Source organism: Rutidosis leptorrhynchoides, chromosome 8 (assembly GCF_046630445.1).
Source record: "Rutidosis leptorrhynchoides isolate AG116_Rl617_1_P2 chromosome 8, CSIRO_AGI_Rlap_v1, whole genome shotgun sequence".
Taxonomy (NCBI): domain Eukaryota; kingdom Viridiplantae; phylum Streptophyta; class Magnoliopsida; order Asterales; family Asteraceae; genus Rutidosis; species Rutidosis leptorrhynchoides.
This window is the reverse complement of record NC_092340.1, coordinates 93,443,645-93,462,724: the sequence shown is the minus strand read 5'-3', so window position 1 is coordinate 93,462,724 and position 19,080 is coordinate 93,443,645. Positions and strand designations below refer to the sequence as shown.

At 34.4% G+C, this 19,080-nt stretch overlaps 1 protein-coding gene across 1 annotated transcript; it reads right to left on the bottom strand.

Annotated features, from left to right (window-relative positions):
• Window positions 1–1,349: 1,349 nt before the first annotated feature.
• On the bottom strand, window positions 1,350–5,993 carry LOC139864866 (small heat shock protein, chloroplastic-like). Its single transcript, XM_071853428.1, has 2 exons — window positions 5,681–5,993; window positions 1,350–1,868 (listed from the first exon to the last, which is right to left on the bottom strand). The coding sequence occupies exons 1-2, from the start codon at window positions 5,859–5,861 to the stop codon at window positions 1,603–1,605; spliced, it is 447 nt and encodes a 148-aa protein (XP_071709529.1). The 5' UTR covers window positions 5,862–5,993; the 3' UTR covers window positions 1,350–1,602.
• Between the last annotated feature and the right edge of the window lie 13,087 nt (window positions 5,994–19,080).

Below are 19,080 nucleotides of genomic sequence, written 5' to 3'. Positions count from 1 at the left end.
CAGATATTGAGTATTTCAATCTATCTATCTAGTTACTTATAAGGTTAGAAAATAGTCTCACTTTTATTCCTTTGAAAATTGTTGAGCTTAACTTTCATTTTGGAGGTGAGATAAGATTGTATTTGGTGAAACTGGCATTAATAGGAAGTTGTAGGACCTTCCTTTCTAAAGTTAGTTAAATGGTGGTTATAATGCAGTTGAGGATCCAAATACAAGTCTTAGACTCTTAGGCTGCTGCCAATATAAAGGTCACTTGCATATTTAAGTGATAACATGACACTTACATTATTTCTGGTGCGTGTCAATCCTGTTTAGGGTTAGTGTGTGTCGTGTCAATGAGTCTGGTTACTGGCTACTTTTGATAATACTTTGTTAGTGTGTTGAGAAGATCAGGAAAACAGAACAGTGGTTTAATGATGGTGGTTATTGACTTTTGTTGACCAAAAATTGTATGGTCAAAACTATGTTGAGCACTATTGGATTTTGATGCTGATGTTTCTAGTAAATGGTGTATGATGATGTACTTGGATCAGAATTATAATCACAGGATGAATCTGGGTCAAAAAAAAAAAAAAAAAGTCAACATATTTTTGAATTTGGATCAAGATTACTTTAAGATCCATCAATTCTGAAAGCAAGGACAGAGATCCCCCTTATTATGTATGCATCTCAACATATTATGCCATTGACTTTTCAAATTAAGTTGCTACAGAAAACATAGTCAAATATGACCCCAGAAAACCTAATTATTTGCATTTCTCATGACCAACAAAACCATCATATTTCACTCTACCCACCCACATTGCCATCATTTTCAGTACATGTTGAAAGTTTAATTGTTTTTAAACATTTGGTCCACTAAAGTCAACCAAGGCAACAATTCCCCTCACTTTCCATGTACAGCGACAAACCAGTTTAGAATTCCAAACATGCATGATTTTAGTTTTGAGTTTCCTATTTGACAAACCAGTCTAGAATTCCACTTTGAACCATCATAATCATACTCATCATCCTTTGCAGCTCTTTGATCTCTTTTTTTAGATGTCTTGGGTGATATTATAATAATAGGCCATATGACAGATATCTAACTGTAATTTAGTGCTGTTAATTGAAGAAGGGAACGATTGGCCTAAGTTGGAACCGTATACTATTCAACAACATCATCAAGTGTAATAAGAGAAGCATATGGGTCGTCACAGTATAACGCTTTGATGGAGTTTATGTCTACTGACCCTCTGGTTTATGACATGCACATGGATACATGGTCCAGTAACCTCATACTTAGCATGAACTATATATATTATATAATTGTCCACACAACACATCGTGATTGCATATGATATGGATTAACATTAATCAGAAATTCTAGAATTCTGCTAATATGAAGTAATTATACTTGAAAGAAAGACAACGGTGCCAAAAGAGAAAACTAAGAAATCAATATATCTATCCACCCACCGCTACTGGATGCTTCTTAAACTCTTGAACATTAACATTGTACGTCCTTTCCTCTTTTTTCAACTTGGGAACAATCAGCCTTAACTCTCCCATATAATCTCTCATCTCAGCCTTGATATCTCTACGGTTGTAGATCTTATCTGGTTAATCAATGTCGGGTAAATCTACCCAACACATATACTTTATGAAGTTGACACGATCTTTGGCTTCGACTAGCACAGTGTTTTCATTAACGCTTACCTTCACATCCTCATCCTTCACGCTACACATGTGTATGTAATAGGTGAGGGCTTCATCATCTTCTTTTGTTATGGCTGGCTTAATCCATGCTGCAGCAGACTGGGCTATCTCACTCCGTCTCTTTATGAATCGGTTCACCTTCCTGGTGGTTGCGAATCTATCAAACACACCTGAAATCAACAACAAAGAAAGAAAAAAAAAACATTAGATCTTATCATAAACGCGATTCATCTTAGAATCATTATCACAAATCACATCTTATTTCTTATTACGATCTTATAGAAAAATTACATTTATCATAAATGTATGCTTCTCACCCACAATTTACTTAGACGAGATCAAACCGAGGAGAGACTTACAAACAAACCAAATAATAAAGTGTTTGTGATGTAGGATCCGATCCATTAACTGCTGGACTAACACCCATTGGGCTGCACAATTTTATTGAACATGGGTTTGGAAGATTTGTTGGGCCTGGAAGATTCTAGAATTGTTAGGATTACGTAGGCAACAAGGCTGGCAGAAGATGGCGTTTATTTTGTTTCCTATTTTGTGTTTATTTCTTTCTACTGTATTATTTAAGGATTGTTTTGTTAGCAATAAACCCCAGGAGATTATTATTTTACAAACCGTGAAGGTTTTTGCCATTGAACCGTGAAGGTTGTAACAGTTGATCCGAGAAGGATTAGCTATTTATCTTGTTATTAACTTATTATTGTTTAGCCCGATCCTTCTACACTAGTTTGTCCGCAGATATAGAAAGTCACTCAACATCAGCAATTATCTTACATAATATGCTTTACTGTAAATAATGCCTAATATTCAAATTTCGATTATCTGATATCACCATTCACCATAAATAAATACACTAACAAAAATAAAAATAAAAATAAAAAAAAACAATTAAACATATAGTGATCTCGAGAAAAAACATGGATGGAAAAGGAAAAAATCAAGACAGGGATGCTAAAACAGAAAGCTCGTGTTCGTTGGATGATCGATGGAGACGAAAACTCAAAATATTTTCATAATTCCTTAAAGAGGAAATATAATAAAAACAACATCCGGGGGATTAATGTTAATGGGTCTTGGTGTGAAAATCCTAATACAATCAAAGAAGTTGCTTTCAACCATTTTAAGAGCATATTCGAGGTACATAATTCGGATGGACCAAGCCTTGAAGGGCTGTTTTCTGAATTGATTACATCAGCGGACAACGAGCTCTTAGAAGCTCCTTTCACGGAAGGAGAAATTTGGGAATCGGTCAAATGTTGTGGTAGTTCGAAGGCCCCGGGGCCGGATGGGTTCAACTTTGGTTTTTTCAAAAAGTTTTGGTCCATAATCAAAGATGATTTGGTAGGTGCTATCAACTGGTTTTGGGTTTTTGGCGAGTTTTCAAAGGGTTGCAATGCCTCTTTTGTTTCCCTTATTCCGAAGAAATCGGACCCGCTGAGTTTTAGTGATTATCGCCCGATTAGTCTTATTTGCAGTTATTATAAAATTATCGCGAAGATGTTGTCTTTGAGAATTTGTAAAGTGGTACCTAGTCTTGTAGGGAAGGAACAGAGTGCGTTTCTTGGGGGTAGATATATTCTAGACGGTGCGTTAGTTGCAAATGAAGTGGTCGAAGATCTTAAACGAAACAAAAAGCACGGCCTAATTTTTAAGGTAGACTTCGAGAAAGCCTTTGATTCGCTTAATTGGGATTATCTTCTTGAAGTGATGAAATGTATGGGGTTCGGTACCAAATGGTGTAAGTGGATTTCCTCGTGTCTTAAATCGGATACAATCTCCATTCTCATAAACGGGTCTCCGACAAGTGAGTTTAATCTTAAAAGGGGCGTTCGCCAAGGTGATCCCTTATCACCTTTCCTTTTTATTATTGCAGCGGAGGGACTTAATATCCTAACGAAAAAGGCGGTTGAGAGAGGGATGTATAAAGGGGTGGAGGTGGGTAAAGATAAAGTCGTCATTTCTCATTTGCAATATGCGGATGATACGATTTTTTTTGGCGAATGGAGTAGACGTAATGCGCGAAATTTAATGTACTTGTTGGAATGTTTTGAACGGGCTTCGGGGTTGAAGGTTAATTATAATAAAAGTCAATTATTTGGGATAGGCATTAGTAATGATAACGTGGAAGCTCTTGCGTCTTGGTGTTCATGTCTTGCAGGTCGGTTGCCTTTCATGTATTTGGGTATTCCCGTGGGTAATAAGATGAAGAAATTGAATGATTGGTCCCCGGTGATTGAGAAATTTAACAAGAGGTTAGCGGACTGGAGAGCAAAAATGATTTCATTCGGTGGACGGTTAACTTTAGTTAAGTCGGTTCTCTCTAGCCTACCTCTCTATTACTTCTCGCTCTTTCGTGCCCCTACTTGTGTGCTAAATTCTCTCGAGAGTGTGAGACGGAAATTTTTTTGGGGCGGGACGGGTTCTAACTCTAAAATGTCATGGGTTAAGTGGGAAAAAATCCTTCTTCCTCACGAAGAAGGAGGTTTAAATATCATGTCCTTAAAAAGTAAAAATTTAGCTCTTCTTTGTAAGTGGTTGTGGAGGTTTAAAACCGAAACTAACACTTTGTGGGTCGCCGTAATTCGTAGCATTTATGGTTCTAATGGAGGTCTTGTGCTTGGAAACGGGCTTGTCCGAAAACCAAACGCTAGCCTTTGGAATTCTATTTGTGTTGCAGGAAAACATGTGGACGGGTTAGGGATTTCTTTCTCTAAGTCTTTCATACGCTTGCTCGGGGACGGGAAAAGCACCTCTTTTTGGAATGACATTTGGGTGGGGAACGCAAGCCTCAAAGACAAATTCAAAAGATTATACAGGCTCGAGATTGACAAAGATATCAACATCAGTAACAAAACCGAAGAATTTAAGGGAGATGGGCTCGGCAATTGGGCCTATCCACCTATGGGACGAACGAATAGTGAACTAACTGAATTGCGAGATACTGTTCGGAACTTGCAGCTGATCGAAGATAAAAAAGACTGTTGGAGCTGGAATCTCAATTCGAAGGGTACATATATGGTCAAGGACTGTTCGGTTCTAGTGGACAAAGTCATCCTACCACGTGCGGTTAATTCAATTGAGTCGTTGCGAAATGGTTTGGTTCCAAAAAAAGTAGAGGTGTTTATTTGGCGGGCGAGATTAGGTCGTATACCGGTAAGGTTCGAGTTAGATAAACGGGGCATCGATTTGAACAGCGTGAGATGTCCGATTTGTGATGGTGACATTGAGACGGTGGAACATATACTTTTTTCTTGTCAAATGGCCAAAGACATATGGGCGAAAGTCCTTAAATGGTGGGGGTATAATTCGGCTTTATTCGGGTATGAGGATATTTTTAATGGTACCTTCGGCTACGTAGCACATGATCACAAAAGGAACCAATGGCAAGCGGTTTGTTGGGTGGTTTGTTACATTATATGGAAGAATCGAAATGCAAAGGTGTTCAAGAATAAGCTCGAGACGGTCCCATCTTTATTTAGCGAGGTTCAAGTTCTTTCATACGATTGGATTTCACGACGTTGCAAGGGTCATATTATGGATTGGCTTCAATGGTTCTCACAACCTTAGTTTCTCTCTTTTGTTAGTTGCAATCTTTGCAATTAGCTTAGGGCGGTGTAATTTGTTTTCTCTATTTCTTTCGTGATGTATTGTGTTGTTAAGGTTGCCCAGTCAACCATGTACTATTCGTGAATGTTTAATATAAGTCCTTCTTGCTTTTCAAAAAAAAAAAACATATAGTGATCTCAAAGTTTATCCCAAAAGACTAACAATTTCTTCTTGACACAACATAGAGAGCTAGGTTTATTGAAATCCAACATCTAACCAACCTTAAAGCAATCAAGCAAGCAATCAAGCATCATACGTATAGTACAAGACAAACAACACAAGTTCAATAATAATAATTATTATTTTTATATATATACGAATATATATTTATATAGTATTATGATAAGGAGACCAAAAGTACCAGCGAATAAAGACGGCTTAGTAGCAAGATCGAGACGATTACCGACATCCAAGCTCCGATCAAAATCATGGCGGATTGATTCCGTGTTTAAAAAACGATAGGATGTTGCCACAGAGGACGCCGGACGGAATGAGATAACGGATTTGGTGACGAGATGCCTCAGAACACGCAAAGAAGACATCTTTTTACGATCACTCGTAAAATTTATTCAAATTTAATATATCAAACCTTTACTATGCGGATTCAATTGATTGATTTTTGTGTTAATTTGAAGATATAAACAACAGCGTTTTTTTTATTAGGGTTTATTTATTTATTTTATGCTTTCCTTATTATAACCCGCGAATTCACGGGATTATTCAATAAATTTTGGTAAAAGTCTAAATCATAGCAAAGAATTATGTCAAATCTTGTAAAAGTGATTAGAAACATATTATTATTATTATTATTATTATTATACTAACAATTGGACCATATCCCTTTGCAAAAGACATCCTTTCAACCATTTTGCAACCTCTAAAGGACAAGTTTATATAAAGAAAAAATTCTTCTATTGCAAATATAGCTTTCTCCAAGACAATTTGCATATGGTCATCTGATTTAACCTGAGCTTTCTATTGCAACCAATTCTTCAATTGCAACGAATATAGCTTTCTTTAGTCTTCCAGCATATACAACCTAGTCATCTAGACAATTATCACACTCTTCATTTCCTCCTTCATCCTTGACTTTTAGCTCTCTCGGTTAGTCATAATTGGACTATCAACTCTTGCAACTACCACCCTGTCATCCTACAAAACAATCAGAACACAATTTTAATAATAATTCATACACTCAGAGCATTAACACTTATAGCAAATTACATAAAATAGTCAAACTAACCAAAAGTTAATGATAGTTTGACTTCTAACGATCAGACATCATATAATAAATAAAAATGTCACAAATTAGTGATCCATTAAATTTTAACTTGTTAACGCAACAATACACCAAATAGATCAGCTGACAAAGATAATTAACAATATTCTTTTACCAAATACGGGAGTAAGAGACAACTCCTTATGCCAAATCCCATTGCCATTACTCCTTATTTAATTAGAGGAATAGCACTAATGTGAGATCAGCATTTGCACAGGTAACCCATAAAATCCATAATTCATGCCCATGTAAATTGAATGTTACTTCGCAAACCCATTCAGGGGTTATTTCAACCCAAAATCACAAACAGTGGGTTAACTCTCATGACCCTACCTACTGCCATTCCCTTAATGGTTGGATCTCCAAAAGTACGGTTATTTATAATAAGCCATTGGCTGCAAACCATTCTATTGTTCTTTTATCTTTTGGGTAACGACTCGAAACTTGCGACTTGAAATGGCCTAAACAATGTCGGGATAGACCAAACGTTCTTACCAAAAACCTTTTGAGTTCGGTTTCCAAATCATATAACCCCTGAAGTCGCCTTTCTAATGTGTTGAGTCCGTTAGCCAATCAGCAAAGCAGCCTTGATCTCTGCAGTAGGACATTTCCATGCCGAGAATTGTGGTCCAGATTGCTTATAACTACAAGGGAAAAGGAAATAAATAATCATATTCACATCGTAGGTGCTTTACGATGTAGTGAAGTGCACAAATTTTAGAAGCAACTTGGTAGAGGTGTAATGTTCGACTCACGTAACGTCCTCCAATGGGTAAAATGGGTACCAAGGAATGTAACGTTTGAAACGACTCGTCCATTGTGACAAGTAAATTTTCAACGTTGGGAACACTTCACAAATATAAAAACTTAAGTACCATAATGAAAAAAACGAACAAACCTTCACTTTTTTCTTAGGAGATGCCTCCTTGTCTCTATGCGCTTTATCCTCTTGAAATATAGGGATTATAATGTCCTTCTCCTTGTTTAGAACATCAAACTTTTGTCTTTCATCTACCTGATTATACAATTATAACGATATAATCAGAAGTCGTCATTAATCAGGTCTGATTACAATTTAGATATGAGAGATGGGAAATTAGACCCATTTACTTATGAAATGGGTTAATCACGGGTTATATGTTACCTCTATCAGATCAAATAGGTATGACTATGAAACTTAATACAAAATAAATGGGTCAACAGTCGCCAACCTGTAAATTTTTATAACTTAGGTAATCCAAATAAACTGAGCCCTGTACTTATTTTAAGTTAAAAGCATTTAACTTAAGCTTGTACCAATGATCACAGAAACATACTTCAAAATGATAGTAAAAATACTTACAACACACATGGCAATAAACGCACACTTTGTTTGGGACAATCTGACAATGTCTCTATATCGCCTCTCGTTCACAACATTGATAACATTTATTGTTCCAATCACCAGATTTTGAATCTCGAGCCCAGTGGCCATCAAGTCCATGACTAAAGTAGCAACCTGAACCTAGAGGTATGACCTCTGCCTAGAGATTCGCGAGACCCACCGGCAAAACCAACACTACCGCCTCGGGGCACCTGTATGTCAACGGGTGAAAAAAAAAACTAATGAAATCAAAGGCCAGACATGAAAACGGATAAAATGATATTAGAACAGGTTTCAAGAACACTAGTATGGGACCGTATGAATAGTATGAATGCCATACCCTCTGAAAAATCACAATCATGTATGCGAGTTGTGTTTGTATTCTTTTAAAAGCTAATAACACTCTTATGAACCGTATTATTATTATTATATTTATTAAACCTATCATCCAATCTCTATTTTTAAGATGTATTCGCCAGATCTCATTTACTTCAACAATCCCATTAGCTGCAAGTATATCAATACAAGAGTGCTATTTATCTACTATATTTAACTTATCAGACTATTCAGTGACCAGAAATGAAAGACAATATGCTACAAAATACTAATTTAACTGAAATACTATTATAATCATTCTTTTAGTAGATTGACATGGTTGTATACCAAGATTAATTTGTGGTTTTAGCATTTTATGCTAAACATTCCGGTGACTATCAACATATTTGACCCATTCGACCATTTTATTATTTTTGTTTCAATCAACCATTTAACTCAGTGTGATTATTAACAACTTTCAACCTATCTCGGACAGTAAACCATGGGTTGAGTGCCCGATTCTAACAAATATAAACTGAAATTACCTTTCATATTTATTAATCCAGATCACCGGCTATTAATCGCAGCTCCATTTAAAAATCCAGATCGTTACTGCAAAAGGTTTGGAATTGTAAGTGGCCAGATTGTGTTCTTAATATGTTACTCCGTATCTCAAAAGAAATTAGTGTGTTAATTTTCATAAACAATTATAACCCATACACCTTACTCCACCACATGTAGCATTATGAGAAACAACGAAATTTGAACTATCTGAACATTAAAGATCCTATATTAATTCATAATCATCGAACTACAGATGTTTATAATGGAAAATTCATATTACTTTTAGATAATCAGATTGGAAATAAATGCAAAAAATATGTGAAACAAGCCTTGCGTATTCCATTCATATCATCGTTAGCTTCATCATCATGTATTAATTCATAATCATTAAACTGTAGATGTTTATATAGGAAAGTTCATATTACGTTAGGAAAATCAGATTGAAGATGAATAGAAAAGATATGTGAGACAAACCATGCATATTCCATTCAGATAGTCGCTAGCTTCATTGGTCGACTTTCAGATAAATCGCCTAACATACGATTATGTGAGAAGATATAATATACCAGGTGATTTTTTACTCCATAGATTCCTCTCTTATATAAAACATCCTAATAATCGGCTTCAATTCAATGTTCATCAATCCAATCGAAATAATCCAACGACGACTTCAATTCAATGTTCATCATCTAATCGAAATAATCCAATGACTAATCGTTTGAGATTTAGGGTAAAGTTTGTTTGCCTAATTAAGCTGGCGGTTTTTTAGTAAAAGACTTAATAAATTAACTCAACTACCGCTTCAAAACTAAAATGACGCCGGTTAGAGTACAAATTTAAATTTAAAAGAAGGGCATGAATGTAAAAAAGTACAGTAATTGATGCTTAGAAACTTAAATGATGTCATAAGCAATTTCAATGGTTGAGATTAAAAGTTAGCATTCTAATCTAAAGGCTTGGATTTTGACAAGTAGGTTTTTTGAATAAAAAATAGAATCATAAAAGTTTTCTAATTAAGGAGAAAAGAGATAGAAAAATCCCAACTCCCAAACCTAATACAAATAAGATCACACTCTCACTTTCTCACACACATTGTTCTTATAATTATTCTTATTCTTATTCTTATCCTTATTCTTATTCTTATAAACACTAAAACTCCAATGGACTTTGGTCGCCGGCTCAAGGCCAGACCAATACCAAGCAAAAAAAACAAACTAACACCCCAAACTTTGACACATTTACATTCCTAACCCCCAATAACTTCAAAACTATAATAAAAAATTTAAATGAACTTCACCCAAATTTTTAACGGACTGTATCTTCCCGCTCGCCGCGAGTTAAATTTTTTCGAGATCACCGTTCATCTCGAAATAATTTTATGAACATAACGCAACTAGCTATGCGCAAAACGGACTGTTTTTAAAAAACGCCAAATATTTCAAGATATTTTTCGTACATATACGTACACGTATACTAAACAACCTAAAGTAACCACGTTATATCCCTGGTTCTTTTCCATTTTTACGCGATTTTTTTGGCGTTAAAAACGCGGAGTACATTAGGTATACTACGTACTAACCACGTGTTTCCAAATTTACCCGTACCAACGCGTTTTTAATTCTGTAAATACATAACGCTACGTTAAATATGAATATGTAATCCGAAAGACTCCGCCGCATCGCGCGGGCCGGTATTTTTCTAGTTAGATACTATTAGATACAGAGTCATAGTTATGAATTACGCCGTCGTTTGATGTTAAGACCCCATTTTATTTATGTTTTCCTTTCTTCTTTTATTAAATTTATTTTTGGTTTAGATGAAATTTATTTTAACATATTTTGTAACTTTTATTAGTGGACTAAAATCAACATTATTATTACTCTATATATCTAAAAGAGACTGGGCAAATAAATAGTGAAACTTTCAAGCTTTACAAACTAACAATAAACTTTTTATTTTTCACAATTCAACCACATCTTTTACAATACTTAACTTTATCCTTTTTATAAACTTACCACAAACTTTTCACACTTTATAACTTAACCATAAAACTTCTCATTCATTATAAATCCATTACACAATTTTTACTATCTACTACCTACTTATTATTATTATTATTATTATTATTATTATTATTATTATTATTATTAATAGTGAAACTTTCAAGCTTTACAAACTAACAATAAACTTTTTATTTTCCACAATTCAACCACATCTTTTACAATACTTAACTTTATCCTTTTTATAAACTTACCACAAACTTTTCACACTTTATAACTTAACCATAAAACTTCTCATTCATTATAAATCCATTACACAATTTTTACTATCTACTACCTACTTATTATTATTATTATAACTACTAAATCAATTACATAATTTTTCACTTTATTATTATTTAACTTTTTTCTTTATTACAAATTTACCACGTAACTCATTTTTTTAATAATTATTCTATTGTTATTATATAATATATATATATATATATATATATATATATATATATATATAGTTTTTCTTATTTTATTAAATAGTTTGTACCAGTGGCGGAAGAAGATTTTTATTTCATCGGGGGCGAATTTTTTTTTTTTAAACGTAGCAATTTTTTGGCCAAAAAATAGAGGTTTTTAGGCAAAATTTAAAGGTATTTGGGCAAAATTTGGATGTTTTTTAACAACATTTGTACGTTTTTGCGGCAAAATATGTAAGTTTTGGGGCAAAAAAAAATTCACTGGGGGCAAAGTAGAAAAATTCGAAATTTTTACACTGAAAATTTAAAATCCACTGGGGGCGGACGGCCCCCCCTTGCCGCTACATAAAACCGCTCATGGTTTGTATCAATCGTTGATGTACGTCTCACTTTATTGATTGAGTATTTGGATCTTTCCTCCCGACAAGACGAAAACAAAAACAAAAAATGATGAATAATTACTTTCACGCTTATTACAAATCAATCACATAGCTTTTTTGGGTCTTTTCTCGACAAAACGAAAAATAAAACAAAGAAATGATAAACAGTTACTTCTCAATAATTAGCTATGTAATTAATGTTAATCAAGAGGGCGCAAAGCCAGTTCGCTCAACTAGTATCTTCTAATTATCAAAATAATGAACAGTAATCGAGGGCATTTTCGTCATTTAAGATCATCTGCCACCTGTCATGTTTATATGCTACGTGTTTCTTTCTCCCTCCTTTCTTCTACACACCATAAAACACCTACCACTTTCACCACTCTCACAAAACCCATCTCAGCCCTCCTCTTCTCCCTCTCTCAAGTCTCACCATCTTCATCTCCGTCAGCACCATCACCACCACCGTCACCGCCACCACCGTCACCACCAGCATCGCCTTCTTCGCTGCCATCTACCACTATTTCTCACCCTAATTCTTTCTCGACCGCCTCTCTGTAGCCACCATCATCTGATGCCGCCTTCACCACTGTTGCTACCAGCACCATTTACGGACAAAAAAACAAGTAAGTATATATGTTACGTGTTTGATTATATCGAGGAATGTATAAGGTACAATTTAGGGTTTTAGGCGATTGATGGTGGCTTTGCGGTAACATCTTGGCTGGCTGAAGCAATCGATGAGTCAGATTAGGGTTTCATTTTTTTTTTATGTTTTCTATTTTCAATATCGGATTCTCAGTTTCAATATCGATGAGTCAGATTGTTTTCCCTGATGTTACTTCACAGGTAATTAATCAATCAATCACCGATTTACTTTTCCTATTATTTGTTGTATTTTAGATTTTAGATAGACAAAATCGCGCGGTTGATCCTTCATCTTTGTCCAAAATGACGTAGGTAACCTTAATCTTTATTTTTGACTTAGATGACCTTGATCTTTTAATTCAGTGACACCGATAACCCCCTACATAACCTCTGTTAGTTTACCTCCGTTAAAGAATGTCACGTGGCCAAAGTGTGAGGGTAATTTTGTCCACAACTATATTGGGCTGCGTATAAAATTAGAAACTCATTCACAACCCCTAAACGTATTCCATCTTTCCATTACTCGTTCTTCATCTCCCCCAAATTCAAAACCCTAATTTGACACAATCATCACCCATTGATTAATATCTCAAATTGACTACTAAGATGGTTCAATTCTGGTGCGGTCGTACCGCTATCATCACTACAGCATGAACAAATAGTAATCCAAGCCGTAGGTTTTATAGATGCTCAATTACGGTATACTAGTTTTGTTCCTTTACTTTTTTCAATTTTAAATATTTAATTTAATCGTATTCATTGTGAACTGTATCAGGGATCAAGTTGCAGGTTAGTTGGTTGGTTGGTATGATCCACCAATTTGTGATTGTGTGAAAATGGTTATACCTGGTTTGCTAAGAGCAAAGAATAAGAGTGATGCAAAGCTAAGAATGCAGAAAATCAAGCTTTCATGTTCAAGATTATGTTGTGTTGTACTTGGCTAGGGATTTTTTCTTATGTTTTCATGTTTAAGTAGAGTAGACTAGACATTTAAAATAGGATACTGTCATGTAATTCGAATCCATGTTTGGTGTACTTTAACACTTTCTTTGTGTTCAACCCTCTTGTATATTATCTGCATACAATGTTGTCCTAAATATGTCATGTTAGTATGGGCAAGTGATACAAATAGTCACTTATCTGTGATGTGCGTAGAGGTATATACGAAATAGATATATTTTTATTAGAAAATACTATTAAATACGATACAATTTTACACAAGTTATTTATTTATTTATAGAGTGGATATACTTAAACCTTGCTACAACACTTATTGGCAGTGTACCTAATCGTACAGTAGTGTAGTTTTTAGTAAGTCCGGTTCGTTCCACAGGGATCTAATAAACTAGTTCAACGCTATATTAGTTTTAACCTATAATTGTAAAAATACAAATATATAAATAAGTAGTATTATTATTATAAAAAGGGAGTTTTTACCGTTTAATGACCGGTTTGTCGATTTTAAAACTTAAGTCGCAGTTAAAACCTAATGTAAAATATTAAAAATAAAACTTAATTTAAAGCGTAAAATAAATGACAATAATTAAAGTGCGATAAATTAAAATGCGATAAATAAAATGACAATACAGCTCCGCGAGTGCGGAGCTTTTGTTCTTCCAAACTCCGCGAGTGCGGAGGTTCGCATTCCAGCTCACACAAATTGGATCCTAGGCTGCCGACGGTTTTAATATATAAATATAATATATATATAATTTATATAATTAATTATATATTATATTATATTTATATACATAATTAATTTGTAACTTTCGGTCCGTTGCGTCGTGCGTTATTAGTTGGTTCATGTCCTGGTTCCGGTTTTTCAAACGCCTTTTCGTACGATTTAATATCTTGTACTTTGCGTTTCACGGCTTGTACTCTTGTCATTTTTAGGCGTTTCTCATCAATATTTTGAACCTCTTTGATTGTACTTTGTACTTTTTAGCTTTTTGGTCGTTTGCGTCTTCAATTCGTCGAATCTGCCTTTTGTCTTCACCTTTTATTATTTAAACGAATATCACTTGTAAATAGAACAATTGCAACTAAAAGCTTGTCTTTCTTGAGGGATAATGCTATGAAATATATGTTCGTTTTTAGCATTATCAAATATTCCCACACTTGAGCGTTGCTTATCCTCAAGCAATATAGTCTTGAAATAAAAATACTAGAATCACTTCTTTATTCTTCACACTTTGTAGATCAGTGATTTCTATACGGCGGTATGAACAATGGTAGTAACGATGTGGTTTACAGTCCCACATGACTATGAAAATTTAGATCCTTTAGGAAATTGGATCTTTATGAAAACATTTGATCTTTTGAAAATTCAATCTAGCTTTTACCCTATATAAGTTTTCCAGAATAACCCTTCACCGGTGTTTGCAAAATATTTTTGTGGGTTTGTTGGGTTTCAAATTTGAAAATTTTAGCTCAAAACTTATGGTTTTGTGTCACCCACTTGCTAACCTTGTATTGGGAAAGCAACACGTCCAGTTTACTTGCTCCTTATATTACCTTTCGGTAAACTACCGTCCGGTTGTAAAGGAAAGCGTTGAACAAGCAACTGTTAAGGCAATGTCCCGTGACATGCTTTTGATTATGGTCCACAACGTGTCGGATGCAATTACTATTGTTTGTAGGAGAAATAGCAAAGATCACCCTATAATTTTTCGGTCTGGCACAAGGTCCTGTCTTCGACCATGCTATGCAACCACCGTTCTTACGGTTGATACCCGATTTAGTTCAGGTGACCTAATGAATTCCAGGTGAATCCCTAGGATTTTACGTTCAATGGTAATGAACGCATTGAAAATGGGTTTTTAGAAAATAAATCGGTTTGTAATTTGATCAAAATATTTTCTCGTTCAAGCTCGAGTTTAGATATCATCGAATTCCATGAGTTTGAATTCTCAATCTTTAAGGTCAATCTCAAGGATTGAGTAATATCAGTCTTAAAATCTGATTTTTGATCTTTTAAGGAGATTATCCTTTCTGGGGATCTGATTCATTAGTCTTATAAGCTAATTTGCATGGTGCCCCCATTGTACGAGATAGATCCTCTCATGGTTAGGATAAGTCTGACCACTTGGTGACCCTGTTTGATGCTGAGGTCCGTGGATTTCCAGCTGATTTTCGAGAAAACTTTTCAAGGTTTTTCGTAGACTCTACAACTGGTCTGGACAACAACTTCCTGACCTAAATCAAGAAGCGCATGTCTTTTTCGGAAGACTTTACTTCCTTTTAATGATGGAATTGATTCATCGTGTCGATCTATCTTTTCTTTCAAATATATTATAAGAAATTGGGTAAACGGTTAATTTTGTCCAAAACAAAAGTATCTTCAATTATTTGTACAAAAATATGTGATATATGTTTTAAATAACTTAGTAAATTTTTCCCACACTTGGCTTTTATTTTCCTTTCTTTGCCTTTTTATTGTCCTCTATTCCATTTTAAATGAATTCTAACATTTTGGGTTGTTTCTCAATTTATGTCCTTTCCGAGGTAACAATAATTTTGGTGTTAACACCTAGTTTTATCGTTCATAAATTTGTATAAACATGATTTTGAATTCATTTATTTGAAAATTTTGAAAAATTTTACTAGAATTGGGTAGTCAGTATATAAGACTAGGGCTGTTCTTTATTATCAGAGAGCACTAGATTCTAATACAACTACTGCGTTACTAGTATTTTTAATGGTAACCAAGTGTATAAGTCAAAAATTTTAAAAATCTGAAAGAATTTAACCTCTTCCCACACTTAAGATCTTGCAATGCCCTCATTTGCAAGAAATCAGTAACAATTTAAATTATTGAGGTTGATTAGCATAGAAAAATGATTAAATTTTACCAAAGTTTCCAAACATATTGGCGTTTGTTTGTTGAATGATAAATGGTGCACATCATTTGTTCATTCCTGCAGTTGTTATTTCACATATATTTTGCATCTTGTCGTCAAAATTAGTTGCTTTTGCTGAACTTAATGTCAGTCTTTGAAAATGCGCTGTTTTACCCTGTTTTGTACATGAGATAAACTACAAACATATATATACATATTTTTGAAGTTGGGTATATCACCCCACATTCAAAAATTATTAAGATTTAATAATAAAAGTTAGAAAATTATAAAAACTATTATAGTATCAAAAGAAATATTAAAAGTATAAAATTAAAAGTTACCAAATTAATAAAAATAAGCATAAAAGAAAATCAGGGTTGATGAGGATGGTGCCAGTAGGGATCCCATTCATAGCCGTATGTGCTGTAGAATGCTTGAGCTGGGTCATATGTAGGGTATGGTGGTCGGGTCTGTATAGTCCAGGGAGAAAATATGGGCATTGGAGTAGCAATGTAGTTTGCATTTATGTGTGCACGATGACTTATGATTTGATTTTGATGATACTGCCAATCTTGAAATGCTCGTTGTCTAGCCATTTCATACTCATGATGAGCCATAAAAAGTTGCATTTCTGTCATCTGATTACCCCCTCCCGCATTACCTTGCTGTTGATCTCTCTCGACCTGTGGATGCCTGCCATCATATTGTGCTGCAGCGTTGTTTCGTTTCTTTAAAACCTTAGCACCATGATACACGCGTAAATCTATCCTATCACGGGGTTCTGGTTCTGCCATTAATAATCCCCCCCGACTTCTATCCACACCGAGATGTTCAGCAATTAATGTAACAAAGATACCACCTTGATTATGCTATTAGGCCGCATACCCCTAATCATAGTCGATAGATAATAACCCACACAATAAGGTATACTTACAGCGCTCTGTGGGTCTCGAATACACATGTGGTAAAATAAATCCTGTTCATTTACCTTTTCGTTGTTCCTACCTCGCTGTGTAATCGAGTTTGCTAAAAACCTGTGGATTACTCTTAATTCAGCTCTATCAATATCAAGATAAGAGTAAGATCCCCCTTTGAATCGGTTATGGCTAGTCATTCTACTCTATACACCATTCATATCAAAATTCTCATCAACCCTCCTACCCTCAACTATCAACCTTTGACAATCAGCAGATTCTAACTCCTCAGGCGTATATATACGTAAAGCCTGAGCCATATCTAGTAAAGACATATGGCGCATCTCACCTCCTAATAAAAATCTAAGAAAACTTCGATCGGTTAAAGTAGATACCCGATCATTTATTTCAATACTACATAACAACTCCACACACCATTCTCTATATACAGGCCTATATATGTTGAATAATCGTACCCAATCATTAAAAGTAGAATTACCATACCTTTGTGTAAGTAATTCTCTGATTGGTTCGGCTAATCCAACTGCTTATAATGGGTCCCATTCTATTATCCTAGGCACCTCAACAACATTAGACTGAAGGATGTGCAAGTTCCTCTGATATTTTGGATAGTCTATCCAAAGTCTGTCAAACCTCAAGTTTGGGTGTAAATTCAGCACATCGATATTTGAAAATGAAACGATTGGATGCAGTACATTTTGTCGATAAAAGTCATTAACTTCTTGTTGTTCCGCATTCTCAGGAGGAGGAGCATTGCGAGCCTGGGATGAAGATTCACCCCTTTCAGTCTGCAAAACACATCAAACACAATTTTTTGTGCATCCAAATATGCATTAGTGTTAGTAAAATCATAAATTAAAACAATTACAATGACATGTTTAAACTATATTAAACTTTATACACATTTTCATAATACTAACAATTCTATATTTTTACAAATAAACTTATATGAAAATGTATACAACATTCCAAAGCATTTAACTTCTAAAACATGTCAAAAATAATCATTATAGCAATTAAACAGGTTCCACATGGCATTCATATCAATTAGATCAAGTTCATGTATTTTTGACTCAAAAAGTCCACTTTAATCTTCATAAATCATGTTTAGGATCAAAGTTTTGATCATTTAGTAACCTAAACATGTTACACAACTCAATTTAGTATAAACTAACAACAAAATTCGGCCATAACCCGTTTATATCAAAAAGCCCCAATTTTGCTCAAGAACACAAACCCTAGATTACTCAAAATTTGAAGTTTAAGGCTTCTAATCATGTTAAATAGCATCAATCTAGGTTATACAAGCATAATATACAACCAATTTAAGCACAATTACACTAAAAATCATCAAAATAAATTAGGTATAAATTTGCTCAAGAACATTAAAAATCCGGATTAAAGAGTGTTTAGATGTATAAATTACCGTTTTTCTTGAGTAACTCTTTGTTAATAATCTCCTCATTGTGATTTTAGCAAAAAATTTGATGATTTATGGTAAAAAAAATCGTGAATTTGGGAGGTGTTTGTGTGTGTTCTTCGCAGTATTTGGGTATGGGTGTGTGCGAACTGGTCTGTTCGACCAGTTTTATTTTTTTTGGAATTTTTAAACTCCGCGAGTGCGGAGGTGGTTCCACTCCAAACTCCGCGAGTGTGGAGTTTTTTTTTTTTAAATAAAAAGGTTTACTTAATAAAACATAAAGTAATAAATTTTTAAAAATTTGTTTCTTTTATGAATGAGGGCGTTTCGGATCGTTGTCCTAGTCCGTCCCTCGACAAAATTTTAAAATTTGTCATTTTTAAGCGCGGTTTTAAAAGCAAAGATTTTTGGATTTTTTAAATATTTTTGGCATACTTTAATTCAATAAGATTAAAAATAATGATAATAAAAGTTCTCGTCCCTCCCTTGGGTAAAGCAATTTCGGTTCAACGACCTAGTTTTCAACTCACGATGAATTTTAAAAATCA

Excerpts from the sequence above, each read along its gene's own strand:
- LOC139864866 (XM_071853428.1), bottom strand. The coding sequence starts at position 5,861 with ATGTCTTCTTTGCGTGTTCTGAGGCATCTCGTCACCAAATCCGTTATC. Across the intron at positions 1,869-5,680 it reads TAAGCCGTCTTTATTCGCTG|GTGTGTTTGATAGATTCGCA; the intron begins GTACTTTTGGTC and ends TGTTGATTTCAG.